The sequence below is a fragment of the Gavia stellata genome, chromosome 3 (assembly GCF_030936135.1).
Source record: "Gavia stellata isolate bGavSte3 chromosome 3, bGavSte3.hap2, whole genome shotgun sequence".
Classification (NCBI taxonomy): domain Eukaryota; kingdom Metazoa; phylum Chordata; class Aves; order Gaviiformes; family Gaviidae; genus Gavia; species Gavia stellata.
In genome coordinates, this window is record NC_082596.1 from 71,287,352 (window position 1) to 71,309,543 (window position 22,192).

The window sequence follows — 22,192 nt, forward strand, 5'->3', positions numbered from 1 at the left end:
ATCCATGCCTTTGCAGCATGTTTTGAGTGACCGGTAAGACTGCAAGGCCCCAGGGCACATCTCCAACTGCTTCAGGAGATGGACCATGGCATGCAGCATTTGCCCTTCCCCACCAAGTTAACCCTTTTCCAGTTCGCACCTACCATGTCATTACTCATATAGGACTGTCCCATACATTTGATTGTCCCTCTCTGAACCTTTTCTAATTCTAGTACATCCTTTTTAAGATGCAGAGACCAGAACTGCACTCAAGGTGTAGGCAAACCATGGATTTAAGCAATGGCATAATGACGTCCTCTTTATTCCTTCCCAATCATTCCTAACATGCGATTTGCTTTTTTGACTGCTGCTGAGCACAATGCCTATTTGTTTCATGTAACCTCAGGGTCTCACTCCTGAGTGGTACTGATCAGCTCAGAACCCATTATTTTATATATGAAGCTAGGAATGCATTTCATCTCTGTGCCATACTTGATTTATCAGCATTAAAGTTCACCTTCCATGTAATTGCTCAGTCACTCAGTCTTGTAAAGTTCTGCAATCTTCTAGTCAGTTTGTGTCCTTGCTGCTTTGAATAACTTCATCCCATCAGCAAATCTTGCCACTTACTGCTTATTTACAGTACTTCTGAGTCATTTATGAAAGCTACACAGTGCAGACTAATGTGGAACTCTGGTGGGGATCTTCCTCAGTTGAAAGAACTGACCATTTATCCCTACCTCTATCCCTTATCTTTTAACAACAATGTATCTGTACCAGCACCTTCCATTTTAGTTTTTTTTATTGATAACATTTCCTTGCAAATGTTTTTGGAAGTTCAAGTAGAATAGATCAACCAGATCACCATAATTTTCATGTCTTCCCAACCCTTCATAGAACTCAAAGAGTTTTCTAAGGCAGGACTCCCTTTCACAGGAGCAATGTTGACTAAGCAACTTGTATTTCTCCCAGCATCTACTAATCCTATCTTCTGTTATTTCTACTAATTTACCTTCAATAAACATCAGGCTTAGAGACCTACAGTTCCCCAGAACTCCACTGCAATCCCTTTTACAGTCTGGCATGAAGTTTGCTACCATGAAGTCTTCAGATACCAAGAAATGTTTTGAGTAGGAGGTTACACACTACCATAAGTGATTTGGCTTCTTCATTCATGAGTTTGATGAGAAGTCCAGGACCAGCCAGTTGGTTATTTTTACAGTTTACTCTGTTCATCTCCACCATAACCTCTTCTACAGTTGCTCTTACTTCAGACAGATCCTCTATGGAGTGCTGATCTAAAAGGGGTTCCTTGGAAAGGAAACTTCCTGGCTTCCTGCAGAGGAAATCTACCTTAATAACCTAGCAAGACTCACTTAAAAACTTCTTCAACACCTTCAAAACTTTCTTCAACACCTTTCTTGACCGTAGTTCACGCCATCCCAAGCATCCTGAAAAGACACCGCATGAACGATCCACCGAAAAGGTGCTACGAAGCTGTCTGAAAACAAAAGCCTCAATGTCTGGTCAGCAGTCGTGCCACACTTCGCGGTAGCCCGTGCTAGTTCTCCGCCTCACAGACGCCCCAGCCGTGCCTTCGCCCCCCGCCCCAGCCCGGGCCCGCGGCCTCACCAGGCGGCGCCGGAGGAGGGAAGGAGCGCCGGAGCTGGACAGCGGCCTCCCGCCCCGCCCCGCCCCGCCCCGCCCCGCCCCGCCCCGCCTCACCTCGGCCGCCGCCCCTCCGCGGCCACGTTGCGGCCCGGCCGCCCCGAGACACGATTTTGCGAGGGCGTTTTCTAATTATTTTTTTTTTTTTAATAACACGGTTTTATTAAACAGCAGCTACCTGTTGCCTGGCGGTGGCGGGGGGCGTAGCGTAGCGGTGCCGGGGGGAAGCGGAGCGCAGCGCAGCGCGGGGCTGCCCCCGGTGGCGGCGTGCTCCGTCTCCACAACATGGCGGGCGCGGAGCCCTTCGCGGCAGTGCTGGCTGCGCTGCGCGGCTGCTACGCCGAGGCTGCCCCGCTGGAGACTTTCATCCGGCGGCTGCGGGAGAGCGGCGCCGGGGAGGCCGAGGTGCTGCGGGGCGACGACGCCCCCTGCTACCGGACCTTCGTGGGGCAGTGCCTGGTGTGCGTCCCCCGCGGGGCCCGCGCCATCCCCCGGCCCTTCACCTTTCAGCAGGTAGGAGGCAGGGCGCGAGTGATGGCCCGCTCGCACCTGCGTCGGGCCCGGGGCGGCCGCAGCAGCCGAGGAGCGAGCGCTGCCGGGGGCCCGGGCGAGGCGGGCGGCGCGGGGCTTCCCCGGCGACTACCGCCAGCGGCGAGGGCCGCGGCCGGCCCTGGGGGGCCGCGGGGACGGCGCTGTGCGCCGCCGCCCGCGCTGGCTGGGTGGCAGCGCGCTTCCTGTCCTCCATGCGTGCGCGGGGGCGGCGGCCCTTCGCCCCTCGTGGCTGCCGCCGGCCGGGCCTCCCCGCCGGGCCTCGCCTGCCCCCTCCAGCCTCCTCGGTGTCGGCTCCAGCCGACGGGGCGCCGGGGGGGATCGTCCCCTCCTCCTCCTCTTCTGGGGGGTGGGCGAGCCAAGGCTTGGGGCCAGTGGGTGGGTGGTGGGCGACGCGGGAGGTCTGCGTGCCTGGGTCTCCCCGACTCGCAGCTTGCCCCGTGAGGTAGGAGCGAACAAACCAAACGTGGCCGGGGAGCAACTGGAAACGAAAAATGCCACTTTCCCACCCTGAGGGGATAGAGGGGAGGGGGGAAAACTGCTGGTGGGTCGGTGCTTAAGCAGAAGAAACTCTTCAGAGAGGAAAGACTGCTTTTCTCTCGGAGCTGCAGCATGCGTGAGCAAAACTGCTACCGTAGGAAACAACCTTTGCAAGCTTGTTGAGCGGCTTTTAGAATTGTGAACTGAGTCGGTTAGTCGAACTGTTCTTTACGTAAAAGGAAATGGAGGCCTCGAGAAAATCAGTGCTCGTTCCCTGGAGGTTGGAGCCTGTGTGAGCACGTATCTACAGGCAGAGTGACCTGAAGGCCTTGGAGTCTGGGTTGCTGAGGGCAGTGGTGTAGGGTGTTTCCTGGGCATGAAAACCAGGATCAAAAGGGCAGACGTTGAAAAGACTTCCTTAAAGGCGTAGGCTCATGTTGCTGCATGTAAACATCTTGTGGTACACTTGAATGTCTTTCTTTTTTGGTATGGCACTTGTGAATCATTAATATTGCTTCGAAAGGGTTTGATCTAAAGCTGATGTCTAGGATGGTGTATCTTGCATGTCTTTATTTAAAACATATATTGTGGTTTATGGAAGAGTCAGTGATAAAAGCTAACTTTCTTTTTTTCTTTCTTCAGTTATCTAGTCAAAGTGAAGTCATAACAAGAGTCGTTCAGAGACTGTGTGAAAAAAGAAAGAAGAATGTCCTCGCATATGGATACTCCTTACTGGATGAAAACAGTTCTCATTTCCAAATCATGCCATCTTCAAATATATACAGCTACCTACCCAATACTGCAACAGAAACTATTCGTATCAGCGGCCTCTGGGAAACACTGCTGAGCAGGATAGGGGATGATGTGATGATGTATTTATTGGAACACTGTGCAATCTTTATGCTGGTTCCCCCTAGTAATTGTTATCAAGTTTGTGGGCAACCAGTTTATGAACTTATTTCACATAATGTAGACTCATCCCCACTGTTTCTTAAACAAAGGTTTTCAAAGCATAAACGTAGTAGCTTGCTTGACTATATGCAAAAAAGGCTTATGTTTCATAGACAGTATCTTTCAAAGTCACATTGGTGGAAATACAGACAAAGACTTGAAGCTAATGTTTCCAGCATGGGAAATAAAAAAAATAACAAGATACACAGCTTAGTGACCAGTTACCAGTATTCTTCAAAAGCTGTTTCTAAAGCAAGCAAACAGATCAGAATGGTTACTGAACATCTGGAAAAACAGAGTAGCTCCAGTTTATATTTGTCAGCTACGGCACCATCTTTAAAAAGGAAGCTTGATAGGGAACAACTTGAAATTCCAGCTAAGAGAGCAAAAGTAGAGGAGAAAGTGAGAGAGGAAAAGGCTTGTAATACTGCTCCTGATGTAAACCAAAGTAGTTCCAAGAGATACGGAACTGGGTATGTAGCATCACATTCTGTAAGTCTCATTAAAGAAAAGTACATTTCTCAAAGAAGTAACAGTGATATGTCTGGTCCTTCTTTAATTCACACCTCTCGTCACGGGAAGAAGTTTGTGGCAGGTGAAAGCTCTTTTCTGCAAGGAGTTCAGAGTAACAAACCTTTAAAGTCCAGCATTGACATGCAAGCAGAATCCCATAGGAAAGGAATAGAGATGCATATGTATAAATCTCAATTGGATTCTGTACAAATCGAACCCGTGGAGGGTGTTTCTTCAAAATGCAGAAGGCGGGAAAGTCCCCTAGCTCATTTGGCAAAGAAGTTACCAAATACGCTCTTGCGTTCTGCAGTGTACATTGACAGGAAGTTTCTTCTGTATTCTCGCAGGAGTTTCCAAGAATGTTTTCCTAAATCGTTTTTATTGAACCGCTTGCAGGGCTGTCAGGCAGGTGGAAGACGGCTTATAGAAACTATATTCTTAAGCCAAAATCTGTTGGAGCAAAAGCACAGCCAAAGTCTGCCACATCACAACTGGAGAAAGAAGAGGTTGCCCAAACGCTACTGGCAAATGAGACACACATTTCAGAAACTGTTAAAGAACCATGGAAAGTGCCCTTACTTAGTTCTCTTGAAAAAAAATTGCCCTGTCTGGATATCTGAAACCAGTGTGAGAAAAACTGAGCTGCCTTGTGAGGCAGGCTTGCCTGGGGAAGGAGAGGTTCACGAGCAAGCAGAACAGTTTGGGAAAGAGCCTACTAAGTATGTGACAAGCAGCAGATGTGAATCTGGTCACACTGATGTGCCAGACAACTTACGCGCTCCCCTTGCAAAATCTGTGCGTGGGGAGTCGTGGAGTGAGGAGCAAAACCCGGGAGAGGTGTGTGATTCAGCCCTTGGGGAGCTCCTCAAGCAGCACAGCAGCCACTGGCAGGTGTACATCTTTGTGAGGGAGTGCCTGGAGCGGGTCATCCCCGCTGAGCTTTGGGGTTCAAACCATAACAAGTGCCGGTTCTTAAAAAATGTGAAAGCATTCATTTCCATGGGGAAGTTTGCTAAGCTTTCATTGCAGGAGTTGATGTGGAAGATGAGAGTGAATGACTGCATGTGGCTTCGTCTAGTCAAAGGTACTTCTTACATTAAAGAACTAAGTGGTGGGGGTGTCAGATGACTGGTGTTCACGTGTAAGGTGGGAAGGGGAGGGTTTTGAATCTGGTTTCAGAGTTGCTGGGTTCATTGGTAATAACCATAGCTGAGAGAGCAAACCTAGTAGTGTTTGTCATCGATGGCAGAAGAACACTTGAGCCTGTCTTCCTTCCAAAACTTAAGTTTTCATTGTTTTCATTCACGCTTTTTGTGTTTAATAGGATAACATTTTCGTAAACATGAATTCAGAACCTGGGCCTTTCAACAAAACTCTTTCCCTTCCACCCCTACCCTGCAAATTGCAGTAACTGAAAATTCATTGAAGTATGACCTAAGCACATAAGGAACAAATGCAGTCTGCCTGTTGGTTACCGTAAGCCTTCAGAAAGAACTAACAGCAAATCAAGCACTTGTCGTGGCATGTGTTCCTCTGCTATGGGAGTGAACCTTCACTCCACAGTGTGTTATTTTTCCTCACCCGTGCATCAACCCTGTGAGAAAGACGTGAGTATGCGACCCATGCAATACAGGGGTTGCCCACCATCTGTCACCTCTCTAGAGACCTTCTCTAGGAACAAGAGGCCCTTACTGAGCACTACTTCAGGCTGGGTAGTTGGTGGTGCAGAAGTCACCAGACCGAGTGGTCTCTGGCTGAAAGCTGTTGTGAGGGCATCAGCTGATTGCTCCAAATTCTGTACAAATCCCTTCTGTTTAGTCTTCTTTTCAGATGAGGACAGGTAAATCTTGCTTCCTTGAAGAAGTCTTTCTTCAGACACTATCCTAGGACTTAAATCTAGGCTGAGGCTGTGGTTCTGTGGTTGATTGCTGTAGAATCTAATGCATATTGCCATTTTTCTGTGCTTCTGTTCTCCATCTATACAATGTGGATTGCACTTCCTTAACTGGTATATTTGCAGTATTTATTCTTACCTGGTGATGTACTTGGATCCTACAGTAATGTGAGCTGAAAATGGTATTCGTTTTTAAAAGGTGTGATAAGGTCTTGAAATTACTACAGGTTCTTTGTAATGTAGGAGGAAAATAAAAAGTCTGATGTTTGAGAACTGATGTAAAAAATAGGGGAGGTTACATTTCCATAAAAAACTGTTAGTTCTAGCAAATATATTGATTCTTTATTCAGAAACTATGGCTCAAAAACATGGTTTTCAAAATGCTGAGGAGTTAAAAAAGAAATTATTGTCAAACATACATTTGGTTCGTAGTCATTTGGAACATCTTATCTTAAAAAAATCTAATACCCTCTTATTCTCTGGCCTTATTCCAGGAAAACTGCTCCCTTGTGTTTGAAGTTTAAACACACATTTAATTGCTTTGCTGCACTGTAGGTGTTAGTGGGTTTTTTTTCTCCAAAAGTAGTAGTAGTGGTTTCTTGTCAGTTCCCTGAATTGTAGTCATCACTTACATCTGTTGTCAAGATCTTAGAAAACAAATGGTCTAGTTCCAGGACACCTACTTAACAACATCCTGATATGATTTGCGTATTACAACTGCATATTGCAAGTCTTCAGTTAGAGAATTTTCTAACAATCATTTTTCATTGATGTTACCTGGCTTCTGTTGAAATGAACACTGTTTTATATCTTTATGGTAGTCTTTTCTTAGGTGCTGTAAATACATGAAAATGTCTCCGCCCTGAAGCGCACAAAAACCAAACAGGGTAGAGAACTGGAAATTTATTTCCATTTTATGAGTTTCAGTTTTAAGCCTCAGCTCTGTTGTGTCAAATTAAGCTGTTTTTAACACATCTGTGCCATAATCATTATTTGTGCTATGCAGCTAAACTAATATTTCTGTATAATTTCTTTAAATTATCCTGTTGTATTTTGCTAAATTGTACTCTTAAATTTAATGAGAAAAAGTATTATTGGAAATTGGCAAAAATTCGGTATTGCAGCACAGGGTTTTATTCCCTCCTCACTTACCGTATTTAGACATCACTACAACACTACAAATCTATGTGGCCTTAAATCTGACAGTAGTTAGGAATGTTCTGGGCTCATAATTTTTGTGCCATCTAAATATTATAAGTGCTGATGGACTTAGTCAGGATGATTTTTTTTTTCCCTTTTTTTTTGACTGCAGCACTAAGTTTTATATAGGATGTCTGAAATAAAGCCTAATCCTGAAATTAATTTTCATGTAACTGGGAAATCTGAATATCATTCTCATCCCCAAGTCAGCCCAGTTTAATTCTGTTATTTTTACAGTACACCTAAGTATTTTCAATCTTTTGCTTATTTCTTTTTTAGGTTTTATATTATAGTAGGCTTATTTCCATTTTGCCTTTCCCTTCACAATAATCTTGCCATTGTGCATTAAAGATCTTGCACAATTGTTGCTGGGCAAAGGAAGTAAGTCTTTGGGCTACTAATGGCATGTATTCGTATCCTGTATGTCAATTTGTCACTGCAAATTAGTTTCTATGTTTGTACTTTAAGCTTGGGTCGGTCATGTTATTTAATGCCAGTGAAAATTTGGAGTGGCATCTGTGCAATTGTTTGTATTTGGTTTTTTTCTTTCCATTAACCTCAAGCTAAGAAAAGTGTGTTATGTGTGATTTTTTTGTTTGTATGTTCTGTTTCTTTACTAATACAAATAGTTGATACTTACTATAACTACCTTTGAATTGTTTATTGAAGGTGATCACTTTGTTCCTGCCTATGAACATTGTTTCCGTGAAGAACTTTTGGCTAAATTCCTATACTGGCTGATGGATACCTATGTTGTTGAGTTGCTCAGATCATTTTTCTATATCACCGAGACCATGTTCCAGAAAAACATGCTTTTCTACTACCGAAAGTTTATTTGGGGCAAGTTACAGAACATTGGAATTAGGTAACATTAGAAAACTAATTAAACATTAATGGAATATGTGGAAATCTCATGTTTTGTAGTGTAAAGTTATAATTCTGCTTTCATTTATTACCCATTTATCCTCCTTTTATTTGCTTAATTTCCCAGAAGAAAATTCAACCCGTGACTGTAGTATGCAAAGTTTGTAAATTCAGAAATATTTTGTGTGAGAAAACTGATTCAAATTTAGAATTCTTTGGTAGGAGAAGAGAAACCTTTGCAATAATAAAATCCATTATAATGAGGATTTTGTTTTGATAAGTCAATTTTTTACCCCTTTTAATAATGAGTAAAGCATAATGATAGAATCCCAAAGTAACCTTGGGAAAGTTAATTTTAAAAATATTCAATTTGCTTCAATTGCTTTAATTAAAAAAAAAAAAACCAAACCGAAAACAAACAAACAAAAAACAACAAAACCCAAACCTCTGCTGAAATGCTGTAATACTCTATTCATAAATTCAGACAGTAGCCTTGTGTTTTTGGGTTATTTTTGAAGGTTGAGGGATGTAAAAGCTGCAACTTCTTTTTTAGTGTGGCTGTGGAATTCCATGCTGCTTTTTTGGTCTTAAAAATGCATGCATGTGTTTAAGTTAGGGCATTATTTAAGACCAAATTTTAAACGATTAAGTGAGGAAATAGGAAAGATCTGAAGGCAATTTTAATGAACAGCACTGTGCACATGTCTCCATAGTTCACATCTTTTGGGTTTTCATTCTAAATTGTTGGTGTTTGAGAGAGCTTTGGAACTGTGCAAAATGAGCATACTTAATGTCTTGTGTTTTAATGGCCATTTTATATGGTGAACCTTTTGCTTTCACAGCGGTCTGTTGGTCTACAATGTTATACGTGTGATTTCTTTTTTTTTTCCCCTTCCTGTCCCACCCTTCCCTGATTTCAACATTGGTATCTCCAGTGCAGATCTTCTGCATATGTGTTTGCACTTCATGGGGCCTTGATCTTGTTTGGAGTTGTAGCACAGAATATGCCGTTTAAATAGTAGCAGTAGAATGTAATTTTCAGTCCCACGTATTCCGTTTGTCTTGTTTTCAAACTAACAGCTTTAGTGTTGCAATTAGTGTTTTATGTAGTTTTAATGTACTTCAAAGGTATCATCAAGTACTAACTTTTACATATTAGATATAATGCTGTTTTTAGTGGGGTATGTGATTAAAAGAAAACAAATATTTTTGGTTTTAGCCCTTTTGTCCCTATTCCCAGTTTCCCAGAAAAACCCAATGTGTAAGGACAAGGTGCTCTGAAGTCAAAAGACCCTACTCTGGGCTGATCCCATTTCTTCTGATTTGCTCCCCACATACTTCCCCACTGTACAGGAAGCCCCTTCTCACCTTTGGCTTGGGAAGTCACTGAACTGCAGGTTACTGGAAGCTGGGGAAGCATCCCAAGGAAGTACTGCTGCGTGCTTGCCAAGGGCATGCTCTAAAGACAGGGTGTTTGCTGTTGGCTACAGGATAAGTAGCTACATGGACTTTTAGTCTGGCCCCAGCAGCAGCACTTCAGCTTCACTCACAAGGCTAGGGCTTTCAGCACTCTGCTTTTCTGGGTGTGCTGTGCAATGTGAGGTCTCCCACTAATCCAGCTTACTGCGTTTGTACAGGTGGCAAGCTGCCCACTTCACGTGGGAGGAGAGAAACTGGGGTTTAGAGATACTGTGAAACAGCTGTTCAGGGCTTCTTGTGCTGCTTTGGCCATTTCAAGACTCTCCAGGCACCATCCCCTCTTACCCAGCAGTGTTTTCAGTCACTGCTGGTGAATCAGTGCCAAAGGCTGCTGAGTTGCTTCCATCTTCCCTGGAGGAAGAGTATCTGGTGGCCTCAGTTGTTGCCCTAATGCCTTTTCTGTGTCTCTCCTGGTTCTTCCTCCTTTTCAGCCGGAGCCGCTTGTGGCGATTGCTCTGAGCTGGCTTGCAGGAAGGCGTTCACAACCAAGCATAGCCGCTGATGCCTTTCCAGTTCTTTTGCATCCTCCTTTGGGAGGAAGCGGATGGATGAAACAGGCTGGACTGAGTGGACCTGGACTTCACTTATGAGCTTCCCTTTGCACTGCATCGTCATTAGGGAGTAAATCCCCATCCTGAAGGGCTGTCTATATGAATAGATTTTCCCTTGCAGAATCCCACTCAAGGGTACAGACCACGGTTCTGGGAGGGGACCTGGATCTGTATGTTTGTCTTGCTGCCTGGGTGGAGGTTAGTGTGTGATGGACTTTTTGCACACAGACAACTTTCTATTAATTTTTGAAGCTATACCAAACTTCATACCCCAAATTAAAAGTAGTACTCATTCTTTATTAAGAAAAAAATCACTATTTAATGATACAGTTGGTTCAAGTTACATGGCCCAGAGAATACAAAGTTGTGTTGTAAAAATAAAGTACCCAATGTTGTGGTGACAGCACCTGTTTATGTAAGGACCACACTCTCCCTGCCCTTGCCACACAGAGTAGCTGCTGAGGATTGACAATGCTGCAGAAATTCTGAATCTTCCCCCATCAGATTGTGGTGAGATGTCAAAAGGCAGCAGGACCATCCACTCAACTTCCTCCAAGTTCCAGCATGTAACAGTGCTGTGAGTGATCAGATGAGAGTAGGGTAGTTCAGTGGCCATTAGATCAGTGCATGTTCAAAATCATTAGCGCTGCTATAAATGCCATGAAATAAGCAATACGTGTTGCTGTAGGCAAAATGTCATCCAATTCTACAGCTGGCCAGAGGTAGTAATGATGAAGACTTGCTAGTAATCGGCCTTTGTCTTTATTTTCAGAGGAAGTCATATTTTTTTATGTAGTGGTGGTTTTTGTTTGTTTTTTTTTCCCCTCAGTCTTAAATGTGAACTCCAAAGTGATGGAGATTTGATCATTCGGTTGTTTCTGTTGAACTGGAGTTCTTTGTTTTATCTTAGTGATAATACAGTACATGATGAAGTTTTTTGGGTTCAGGAAAGAATGTAAGTCATAATAAATACTAGTGATCTCTAGCTGTGGAAAAGTGATCTCCTGTCCATTCTGCTTTACTTTGGGCTACATCTGTACCAGGAATTGAATTCCAAAGTTGGAATATAAATCCTCAAAACGCTTCCTCAGTAATAGCTCAACTTGCCAGCCCTGAATGCCCCTGTACCTTCTAGGTGTCACGCACTGTATCACTCGGACGTGGACAGCCCCAAGCAGCTGGATCATTATCTTCTGTGGGAGCTGTATTGGCATACAGCAGAGAAGTATTTGTGTGCCTCTCTTACCTGCATGCTTGGCTTCTCAGGTGTCTCCTGGAGCATGCTTACCAGGTTTCCACCAACCATCCACTGCCTTTTGTGATAGTGTGGCCTCCTTTTGCTAAACCATCCTGTTGGCTGGTGTGGGATGAGAAAAATCTGCATGCAAATCTAGATTTGCATCTCCCTTTCTGAAGGGATTTGAATTTTCTTGCTTCACTTCCTAGGGGAGTATCCTAACCACTAGACTGTAGGGCTTTTCGGAATGGCACATTTTGTCCTCCTGAAGCAGTCCAGGAGATTGATCCAGGTCTTTTATATTGCAAGTAGGCCACTTTAACAATGCAATCTTAAGTAAAAGCAAGGGCTTTTGCACCACCTCCTTTTTCTGCCTCATTGCCTGGGAAATACCAATTTGGACTGAGCTACACTGAGCTATAAATCCTGAGGGGGTGTCTGTGAGGGGGAAACACATTTCCCAGTAAGATGGCCTTATGGAGCTCAGAATCTGTGACTTAGGAGCCTTCTGTTCTTCATTGTTCTCTGCTGTTCACTTTAGCTGATGCCTGCTCATCAGATCAGTTCTTTTGAATCGTGTTGCTGGATACCTAAATGCCCTTTTGTTGTGTATGTATCTTAGTATCTCAGTTCACTATAATAACTTTCAATATGTAGTAGGTCCCCTACATGTTGGGATTAGAACAGCCCATTACAGTGTGTAAGTCCTTCCCTGGATCTTTCTTAACATAGTTTTCAGAAGGTTCTATTCAACTTTGTTAATGTCTTTCAAGTTTCTGAAACCATGGAAAACGTCCAACTTCCTGTTGTCTTGCATAAAAAAATTTCATAATGTTTAAATGTACTCGGCTAATCTGTGCTTAAATGTTCATTTGTGTTAATTAAGATTTATTTTTTTATTATCTTAATTTGCATCAAGCAGAAGTGTGTACTCTTACTATTGTATTACATTGTCATTAAGATACCATGAAACTATTCTGAAATTCAGATCTCCATGTCACTTTCTGCAGAGGTTAGTATTTGTAATTATCTTTTTAGTAAAATATTTGGCTTCAGTTATCATAAAGAGATTAAATATTTTAATTTACTGCCTTTCCTATTGCTTACACTAAATATGTATTTGTATTTTAGAAACCATTTTGCCAAAGTACATCTACGTGCTTTATCTTCAGAGGAGATTGAAGCTGTCCGTCAAAAAAAATATGTTCCTATGGCATCAAAGCTCCGGTTCATTCCCAAAGCGAATGGGTTAAGACCCATAGTAAAAGTGAGCGGTGTTGTTGAAGCACGAGCATTCAGCAGGGAAAGCAGAGAAAAGAAGGTTTTTACTTTCTTTATTGTTTTATGTGGGTTTGATGTAGGCAGCTAATAAAGTGAGTGAGGTTTTTCATGTTATATCAAACTAGTTTTAACATGGTGAACTGGGACATTCAAATCAGAATGACTGAATGGATCTACCTGTTGCAACTTAGCTCCTCCCTTCCCAGTGCTTAATTACCATTAGCCTCCAATTCCAGAATCACGTACTTCTGTTTGCAAGCCTGTCTTAAGGAAATGACTCTAACAGAATGGCATGGCCTGCCAAGTAATCATGTTTTCTTTCTCGTTCTATTCCTTTCCCTCAGGCTTGCTAACTGTGTCTGGTTGTGGTAGGCATTGGCCATCTATAGGAGCAGAAGGACGGAAATCTCAAAGATACTCAGTATTCTGAACTAACGTGGTATTTGTTTGGCACAGCAGAGGGTGAGGGACAGATGAGTGTGGCCTGTTTGGGATTTACCTGAATACTGATTGTGCACGTTGATCGACTTGTTGGCTGTTGTGCCAGGGCAACCCAGGGGGCCGAACAGTGGTGAATTGGGTGTGTTACAGAAGATGGTCTAAGAAGGGTGAGGAAGCTGGATCAAGCATAGCAGGGAGATGATAGGAAGGATGCTGGGAATTACCGCAGCATGGGAACAGAGGCGCAACACGCAGGGCACAGAATAATCTATTTAACAGGCCAGTTGACCACAAGACATAGTGGGAACCCAGTTTCGCTATCTTGCATTACTGCCTTAATTGGTTTTCCTTAAGGCTGAGTCCCATTTAGTGCACAAGATTCAATGTTCCCCAAATGGGTGAGAAGTCAATGGCTTCTTAGACCAGATTTACAGCACATCAACTAAAAGCTGTTCTGAAGTGTTACTTCTTCATAGTCATCAGACTGTCAGATTTGAGAGTATGCACACAGTTAATTTGGAAATAGCTGCAGTGCTTTGTTACAGGAGCAATAGCACCTTTAGATTTGGCATAAAGGATGAATATACAGAAGATGATGAAGGTTCAACGTCAACCATGGTAGCTGGTCAAGTGGTTGGAGCTAACCTGGCTGCCCTGGAGCTGAGAGGGAATATCTGTATGTGCTGAAAAGTGCGAGCAATAGACTCCTGTTGGATAGTGCTGACAAACAGCTGAGGACACTAAGGTCTTCAGCTGCTAGACAGACCTCATCTGTCTAAACTAATTACAAAGCATAGCTAATGATTTTTCATAAATCCATGACGGAGAAGGTGGTGGTAGTGTAACCTCTCTTCTCAGATAGTAGACTGAGACAGAGAAAAGTGTCTAGTGCAAAACGATCGTCTTACTCTTGAATTCAGGGCTTCCAACCTAATGGAAGTGATGTAGTCTTTTTTTTTTTTTGTGGTTGGTTTATTTTTTTTTCCAAAACTTGCATGGCTACTCAGTTTGTTTCTGTCATGGCATTTTATCCTGCACTCTGTTCCAGTTTTTCATCCTGTACTTGTCTCTGCTCTCCACTTTTCTCCTAGCATTTAAATTGTAGAAGTTCTTTCTGTCAGACAATATTCCAGATTTTGGAATTTGGAAGCCAGTTTGGAATTGTAGGGGTAGTCTTGGCCAGCTTCTGTAGCTCAACACTGGAAGGTATCCGGATGAATTGCGAGAGATAACAGCCCAAATATCCAGCAAACCAACTTCTGATTCTTGGGCAACTCTCAAACTTTGCTGCAAAATACATGGTGGAATGAGTCCAGTTCCACGAACATATCCTCAAATCAGTGTAGATTTGGTTTTGTCTCAAAGGATTTATGTATTTGCTTTACATCCTTCTTCCTTTTTTGTTCGAACCATTTTTTTTTTCGTTTTTTATTTTTAAAGGGAAGCTCAAAGCACTGGGAGGCAGCAGGGTTCTAAAAGAACAGAGAGTTTATAGTCTTTTACTGCATTCTGCAGAGATTCCAGCAGATCTTTAGGTCTTGCAAAAATGTTATCAACTCTGTGGATTAAACTTATTCTGGGGAATTAAGAGGCTTGAGGGAATTCCTTCTAACATGAAAATGAAGAGCTACTGTGAATGCTGCAACTCCAGGTCTCTCAGGTCTAGTTCAAACTGGGTTTGAAGCCAGTCTCAATTTTCTTTTATTGACTTACATGCTAACACCCATATGGCCATCAGCTTTGTGAAAAGGTAAGGGTGTGCTTTGCTGAAAAAGCAACCATCCTGGGATAGGCTCATTGAGAAGGAGAGGAACTTTTCTATTGATCTTTGATCTTACTACTTCTATTTACCTTTGAGCTACATCTCTACCCTTTTGACTGTTTTTCTTAGGAATTTGACCTATAACAGAGAAGATACCACTGCAATAATTCAGGAAATTGTATAATTTTTAGAAATCTTTGTTTTATAAACTGGTCAAAAACATTTTGCAAGACCAGCCAATGAATGAACATAATTACTTACCTTATGTAAAACAGTGAAGTTGGATCAAGTTGTTTTGGAGGCAGTGGCAGTAGTACATTAAACATTTTTGGTGTGCTTTAGTTTTGCCAGCTTTTCACTGTAATCAATTTGTAATTGATTTTTTCAGTGCAAAAGTAAATGCTTTCATATGAATTGGAATGCTTCCATAATTAGTAGATTCAGGGTATCCATATCATGATCACAATACTGCCACTGAGAGTAAGAGCCTTTTATGTTCTGTGTATACATTTTGGAGGATTTCTCTGAAGTTCTAAACTGATTCATAAGTATGCTACATGTGCAGTTTATTTATTTTCTTTAGTTGTATGGTTTGCCCTTTCAACGTTATTTTGTTGCCAGGTCTGTCAATATTTTTTTACCTTAAAGTGTTTACAGAGCTAATCAACCTGCATGACTTCACTGCCACTCTGGTGTACTTGATTATTCCCATAGCTGAGAGTTAAATCTTTGCTAATGTACTTGCATAAAATACCTCCAGAAACTCAACTGATGGTGCGGCTGGAGTTAGCCTAGAGTCTTGGGGCACATGTTCTTCTTGCTGTTCTTGTTGTGGTGATAATCTCCAGCAGAGAGAATGAATGGTATTTAAGAAGTTACCTTCTAATTGGGGGCGGTTTTATTTGTTCGAGGCCATCTATGTATCTCCTTAACTATTACACCTTGATTTCCAAGAGTCAAGTACAGAAAAAACATTTTCCATAGCATTTACATATACCAAAAGAAAAAAAACTCTGAGGCTGTTTTGTCACTTCCAAGTAGTTACTGCAGCTATAGTCAGGCTTTCTGAAAACTGCAGTTGACCAAAATAATATAGTAAATATACAAATTTAATGTCATCTTTCATCTAAATGTGAAATCTGTGTATTGCACAGAATATAGTATGTTTCAACATACTTTAAGGTGATTCTCTTTGGTCTCTTTAGATGCAACACTACAACACTCGACTAAAAAATCTATTTAGTGTGTTAAATTATGAGCGGACTATAAACACCAGTTTTATCGGCTCTTCAGTGTTTGGGAAAGATGATATCTACAAGACATGGAAGAGGTTTGTTACAAAGGTTCTTGAATCAGATGGTGAAATTCCTCATTTCTACTATGTAAAGGTATGTGTTTTTAATTACAAATTCAAACTAACTTTTCAAAGTCAGCTTGTGCAGATACTTTTATAGCTGTGATCTGAATGCATAATTATTTCTTTTTCAAAATAAACTTCTGTGCATACCTAACACAGACTCTGGTTGGTTTTTTGGGGGTGAGGGGTTGGTTGGTTTTTTGAGCGGGGTATCCCTGCAGTAGCACTTCCTTTACTTGGATATTTTTCTGTCCATCTTTCTGTCATGTAGCAGCTCTTGCTTCTGCACATGCACAGGATTTTTGCAGTTACATTTACTTGGGTATAAAAATGGGACAAAAATATAAACTCCCATATGCTTTTAGGGCCATCTTCCAAAGGAAAACCAGGAGAAACTTGCTATGTGCATTTGGATAAATTCAGCATCTCTTTTTTAAAATAGGTCTCTTCTATCTCAGTACCATTAGTTTCTGTTGAAAATGAACACTTGAACTCTAGTGTCTCTCCAACAAGTTTCTTCTCCCACTTGAAAAAAATGAGTGCTTGTCATATCCCACTATTTGAAGGAGTTTCTTCTTAACACTTTTGTTTTTCAGTTATGTCTCGCAGGCAACCTTTTGTGTTTGAGCTAAATTCATAGCTTTGAATTGGGGCAATTTATACAGATGTATGTAAATTACACAGTTTTATGTATACTATAGTCGGGCTTCTCTCCTGTGCTCTCATATGTCAGTTGTTATCCTGTCCTGAAATTACTTTCAGTGATTGTCTCATTATCAAGCCAGAGAATCGTGTCATTGACATAATTCTTCTAAGATTGTTGCTTCTTCAGAAGGTTTTGAATTTTGATTATGACAAGTAAAAGCAGAGCTAAATTGCAGTATGAGGTTTAGGAAAGGTAAAACATCTGGGTTAGCAGCTTTTCAAAAGCCTAAGATGTCACCTCCATGATCATATGGAGAGGAAGGTTTCTTAAAATATTTAAACATAGAAAAATATCAGCAATAAACTTCAGTTAAATGATTGAAGGTTCAGTGTTAGATTTCAGGTTGCATATTGTATCATCTTCTGTTAATAACAAGAACTGTGCTAAAACTGATGGATTGGTTATCCCTTGTAAGGGAAAATTCATTGATGAGTGAGGAAAGGTTTTGCAGATAAGCAATGAGTTTTTGTTCTGTCACAGACTTGAACTGAGTGAAGCAGTAATTTCACTCCTATGTGATTTATCCTTCAGCCTTGTTGACATACTACAACAATACTTTTTTTGTACTACCACAGTGTTTACAGTGATACTGATGAATACATAATGGAAGATATTTCTTCTATTTCAGGCTGATGTGTCCAGGGCTTATGATACCATTCCTCACAATAAACTTGTGGAAGTGATTTCACGGATCTTAAACCCTGAGAAAAGAACTGTCTACTGCATACGGCGCTATGCCGTGATTATGATTACCACAAGTGGAAAAGCCAGGAGGTTCTATAGGAGACATGTATGACTTGCTGAGTTCTTCTGTTTGCTGCTGTAGATATATTTCGGTCCAAGGAATATATTTGTTTATAGCTTTCTTTAGTCACAATTTGAATTAGGCAATTACTTCATAAACCCTTTTTTAATAGTGTTGGATATTTTCCAGAGGTAGAAAAGCTTCTTTTTACTCTTTACTTTTTACACTTTTTATTCAACATTGTTAAGAATAAAGATAAATGTGTTGTGGAAATAGAGATATTTGAGGGAAATACTTCATTTTAACAATAGCAGAATTGTTGAATTAAAATAATGCAATAAGGCTGGCCCTTTGACCTTCACTGAATAAAAGAATCTGGTACTGAATTTTCTATTGCTTTTGTCATTTATTTCTTTACACTCAATATACAGGTTTCTACTTTCAAGGATTTTATGCCAGACATGAAGCAGTTTGTGTCCCAGCTTCAGGACAATGCTTCATTGCAAAATGCAATAATAGTTGAACAGGTAAATATTAGAAGGTTTCTTTTCAACTGAAAAAGAAAGCTACAGAAGTATTGGAGGAAGATTGACTTTTTTAATTTAACATACATATTATGTGGTGACACCACCTCTCTTCTAGTTATCCAGCACCTTCCATAGAAAGATTTTTGTCATCTCTTCTTTGATGTTTCTAACAAGCTCTCAGTGTTCAGTGGAAGGAGTGCACCAGGCAAGAAATATGACAAAATGTCCTTCTAGACTTTTCCCAGATTTTCTCCTTGTTGTCTCAAACTTTCATTTTAACCAGTGTTTTCTTTTTCCTTTCTTAATTCCATTGTTTGTTGCAACAGGTCTCAAGTGAGAAATTAAATATCTAGTAAAGAAGGGCTTCAAAAGTTGCTATGTCCAAAACGTACAGAAGTAAGAATGAGCAAAATGTATTCTGAGCTAAGTAGCTAAGAAAATAGATATGGCATCTTGTACAGCAAACTGCACAGAATAGAAAAATTACTTAAAAAAAATAAGCTTATTTTAGTGATTATCTGCCAAGGTTGATAAGAATGAACTCTTCTTTAGAAGACTTGAAATGCAGCACAAACCAAGATCAACTCTTGTATTTTTTGTTTAAAGAGATTTCTCACTTCCAGGGAATTAAAGTATGGTTAAAAATTATGTGTATTTTAAATTTAGTCCAACTGAAGCTTTGTTACAAGAACCAGTCATCCTGCTGTTGTTTTAATTCTTGTGCTGCAGAGAACTGTGCTAATTCCAAATGTTTGTTCTCAAGACTTCCTTCTGTGCACGGAGCACGATAGAGAAAGGCATAGAAGTAGATTATATGCTCAGTCAGTTTCTTAATACATTTTATTGCTTGGCATCATGGTGTTCATGATGACAACCTACAAGATTCCCAAGCATCAGCTGACCAGACAGGTATTTTCTTACAGGCTACTTCCTGTTTAATTTTTTTTTTTTTCAAATTGCCAGTGAAATTTTGACATAGGGTGATTTATGCTTCCAACATACAAGTAAAATGATCTAGTATATCTATGGACATAGAAGTAGAATATACAGTGTGGGTGGTGCACAATTCCAGGATCCTACAAAGTGCAGAGAGCTGAATGAGTACATGGATGAAAATGAAAGATAGCTGGATCTATGATGATATTTATGTAGGTTTTGTTTTGTTCTTTTTTCCAGTGGACATCTGATTTAGATAACTGTGCTAGATAGCACATGAGCTATGCTAGATATTACATTGCCTTCTATTTCAAAACATTCTACATTTGAAAACAATTTGTGTGTGTGTTTCATTGCTTAAAAAAAAAAAGGTGTTCTGAGAAAACGGGGTGTCTGTACCAGAGGTGCATCACGTTAGCTTTTCAGTACTAATAACCATGATCTCGCATGGCTCTATCAAAAGCTGGGTGCATTTGTCTAATGTCTAATCTGGGCAAATAGGAAGTAATTTTGCTTTACTTCTCATGAAGTCGTTGTTAAAGGGATTTAAACTGCTCTAAATGAATTTTTTATTACACAATTTTTAACAAAAAAAGCTTCATAAATATTGGGTGGACAGTCATGCATGGAATCACAGTCATGCATGGAATCGTTGGTAACGTGGCAAAAGAATGGGTTTTGCGGCAGAACTGGCAAGTAAGTGTATTCATACTTGAGGAATCATAAAGAACATGACAGTTACAGAAATTGTCCTGCAGGATGGAAAGTGGCCAAAAGAGCGAGGTCTCATACATTGTAATAATCCAATATAATACACCAGCACTTAAAAAATGTTTTGAGATGTTATATTTGACTCTTTTCCCATGTAACACCAATCAAAACTGCTTTTCTCCTAAAGCAAAACAAAAAAGGAACTGTACCATTCACTTGTTGGATGTGAGCAGCTTTTTAGTGTGTATATTCAGATATCGGTGTTGTTTCTTACTTCAGGGGTTTGAACTACTACAGTCTAAGTTTTCTTAGGTTTTCTTTTCAAAGGTTTCTGTGTATCTCTTAAGTTTATACTACATTTTTAGTTTCAGTACATTTCTAAAGTACAAATCTTGTTTTGTTTTGTTCCATTTCTAGAGCTTAACATTTAATGAGACAAGTTCCAGCCTGTTTACTTTTTTTCTTCAAATGATACATAACAACATCCTGGAGATTGGGAGCAGGTAAAAAAGAAGTTAGTTTTTCTTTGTATAGTGTGTTTGGGTTTTTTGGTTGGTTGTTTTTTTCTATTAAGCAGGATACTATAATTGGCTCAGGGGATTTTTGATAGCTGTCTTTTAAGGATTTTTATTTCACGTTAATTTGAAATCTGTTTATCAGTTTAAGCTCTGTAAAAGCATGAAGAGTTTGGAGTTAATTTATATTTGAATAAAATGTCTCTTTCCCGCCTGGATGATGTTAACTATACACAGAACGCATTATTCTATAAATATGTAACCTTCTTCATGTAGTTCAAAAGAAAAATATTCTAAAATGTTGGGATCCATAGTGGTGAACAAAAGCAAGGTAACATCCAAGCAAACATGCAAAAGCCTTGTTAGTCATCTCCCTGTAGTGCAAAATTAAACCTTTTCTGCATGGCCTTGCTATTTGGCAAGTTACAATAAAAATAAAAGGCAATAACAAATGGAATTAAAATTATTGGCAACTCCAAAATTAGGAATCAGATGTTATAGGGGGTGGTAATGCAGATTTCTTTGTGTGTTGCTAGAACTACTGATCTGGTATTTACGTTTTGCCTCTAGGTGGCAAATGTGTACCATGTCTAGAAAGCAAGTACTTATATTGCCATTATTTGTAAATTCAGGGTCAGGTATATTAGAATGAATAGCTTCTTGCTCTTGAAAAAAATACCTTTATTTTAGAATACTTAATCTCATAGGATTGAAGGAGGGGGAAAAAAGCTTTCAACGAGGCAAACAGAAGAGCGTTTATAGGTTTTTCTGGCATTGACGCTTACACTCCCTTTGGCAGGATCATGAGAATGCTGACATGGCATGCCATTAATAAGGACTAACTGACATCAGTATATTTAATAGAAGTTTAATGGTTTTAAAGAAAGCACACCCTGACAAAGGCAACTTCACACTTACTTAAATTCAGTCACAGCTCGACTGAAAAAATACTGTTCATCTTGGAATGTATTTGCCCTTTTTAAGTAGCTCATTCTCATTTCTTCAAGAAAACCCCACCCAAAACTGCAAATAAGTTTAGTAAATGAATACACTCTTTAACTGATGGTTCTCAAAAAGCCATCATAGTTAGTCAACACTCACTTGATGTTTTGAGGAAAATGCTGATTGTTGAGCTAGGGACCTCGAAGGAATCTTTTAATACCGTTTGATACATTTATCAAAAGTCTGGAAAAATTTAAAATTACTGCTAGAAGAATTTACAGGTGACACAAAACATAGGTAAGATCACTGCTAGAATGTAGTATGTGGCTCTGGTGTCCGGTTGCATAATTTCATTCTCTTCAGTTTCACTAAGTCATTCAGGTAGTAATGGTAAAATGGACGTTATAATACAATATCTCATTACTTCAAAGGAGTGTTGTGAAAATAATTCCCTTGGGTTTTGTGAGACATAGTCATTTTGTTGCTGCCAGCATAGAAAAATCCATAAAGTAACGGGGAACTCTGTCTTCAGTAGCACATCTAAATGTGATACATTACTATTACTATGTGTGGTCTTACTGGCTTTATACAAGTGACAAGATAGGGCAAGTGTTAATGAACCTCCCCCTGGCTACGTCTGTATGCATTCTTTGAAGCCATGAGAAACAAACCAAGATTTACTCTTCTGCAAAATGATAACTGGCAACTTCAGTGAACTGTTCAAGCGGGGGGGCAGGAGGTTGAGTATAATTACAAATAATAAGGTTTATCATTTCACAGGATGTAGTGGTTTTTCCTAATTAGAAGTAAGATAGCTTCCTGCGTGAGCAGTTAAATGAGGAAATAAATGTGATTTACAGTACAGCTGGGATGTATCAAAACAGATCACATGCTCTATTGGGCT

The 22,192-nt window shown here is 40.4% G+C and overlaps 1 protein-coding gene across 1 annotated transcript in view; it reads left to right on the forward strand.

Annotated features, from left to right (window-relative positions):
• The first annotated feature begins 1,932 nt into the window (after positions 1 to 1,932).
• The window catches only part of TERT (telomerase reverse transcriptase), a 34,144-nt gene continuing 13,884 nt past the window's right edge, over positions 1,933 to 22,192 (forward strand). Inside the window, exons 1-8 of the mRNA XM_059836137.1 lie at positions 1,933 to 2,160; positions 3,319 to 5,224; positions 7,904 to 8,099; positions 12,497 to 12,686; positions 16,055 to 16,237; positions 17,541 to 17,702; positions 18,089 to 18,184; positions 20,249 to 20,334. Coding sequence (XP_059692120.1) covers positions 1,933 to 2,160; positions 3,319 to 5,224; positions 7,904 to 8,099; positions 12,497 to 12,686; positions 16,055 to 16,237; positions 17,541 to 17,702; positions 18,089 to 18,184; positions 20,249 to 20,334 — 3,047 coding nt within the window. The remainder of the gene's footprint in view (positions 2,161 to 3,318; positions 5,225 to 7,903; positions 8,100 to 12,496; positions 12,687 to 16,054; positions 16,238 to 17,540; positions 17,703 to 18,088; positions 18,185 to 20,248; positions 20,335 to 22,192) is intronic.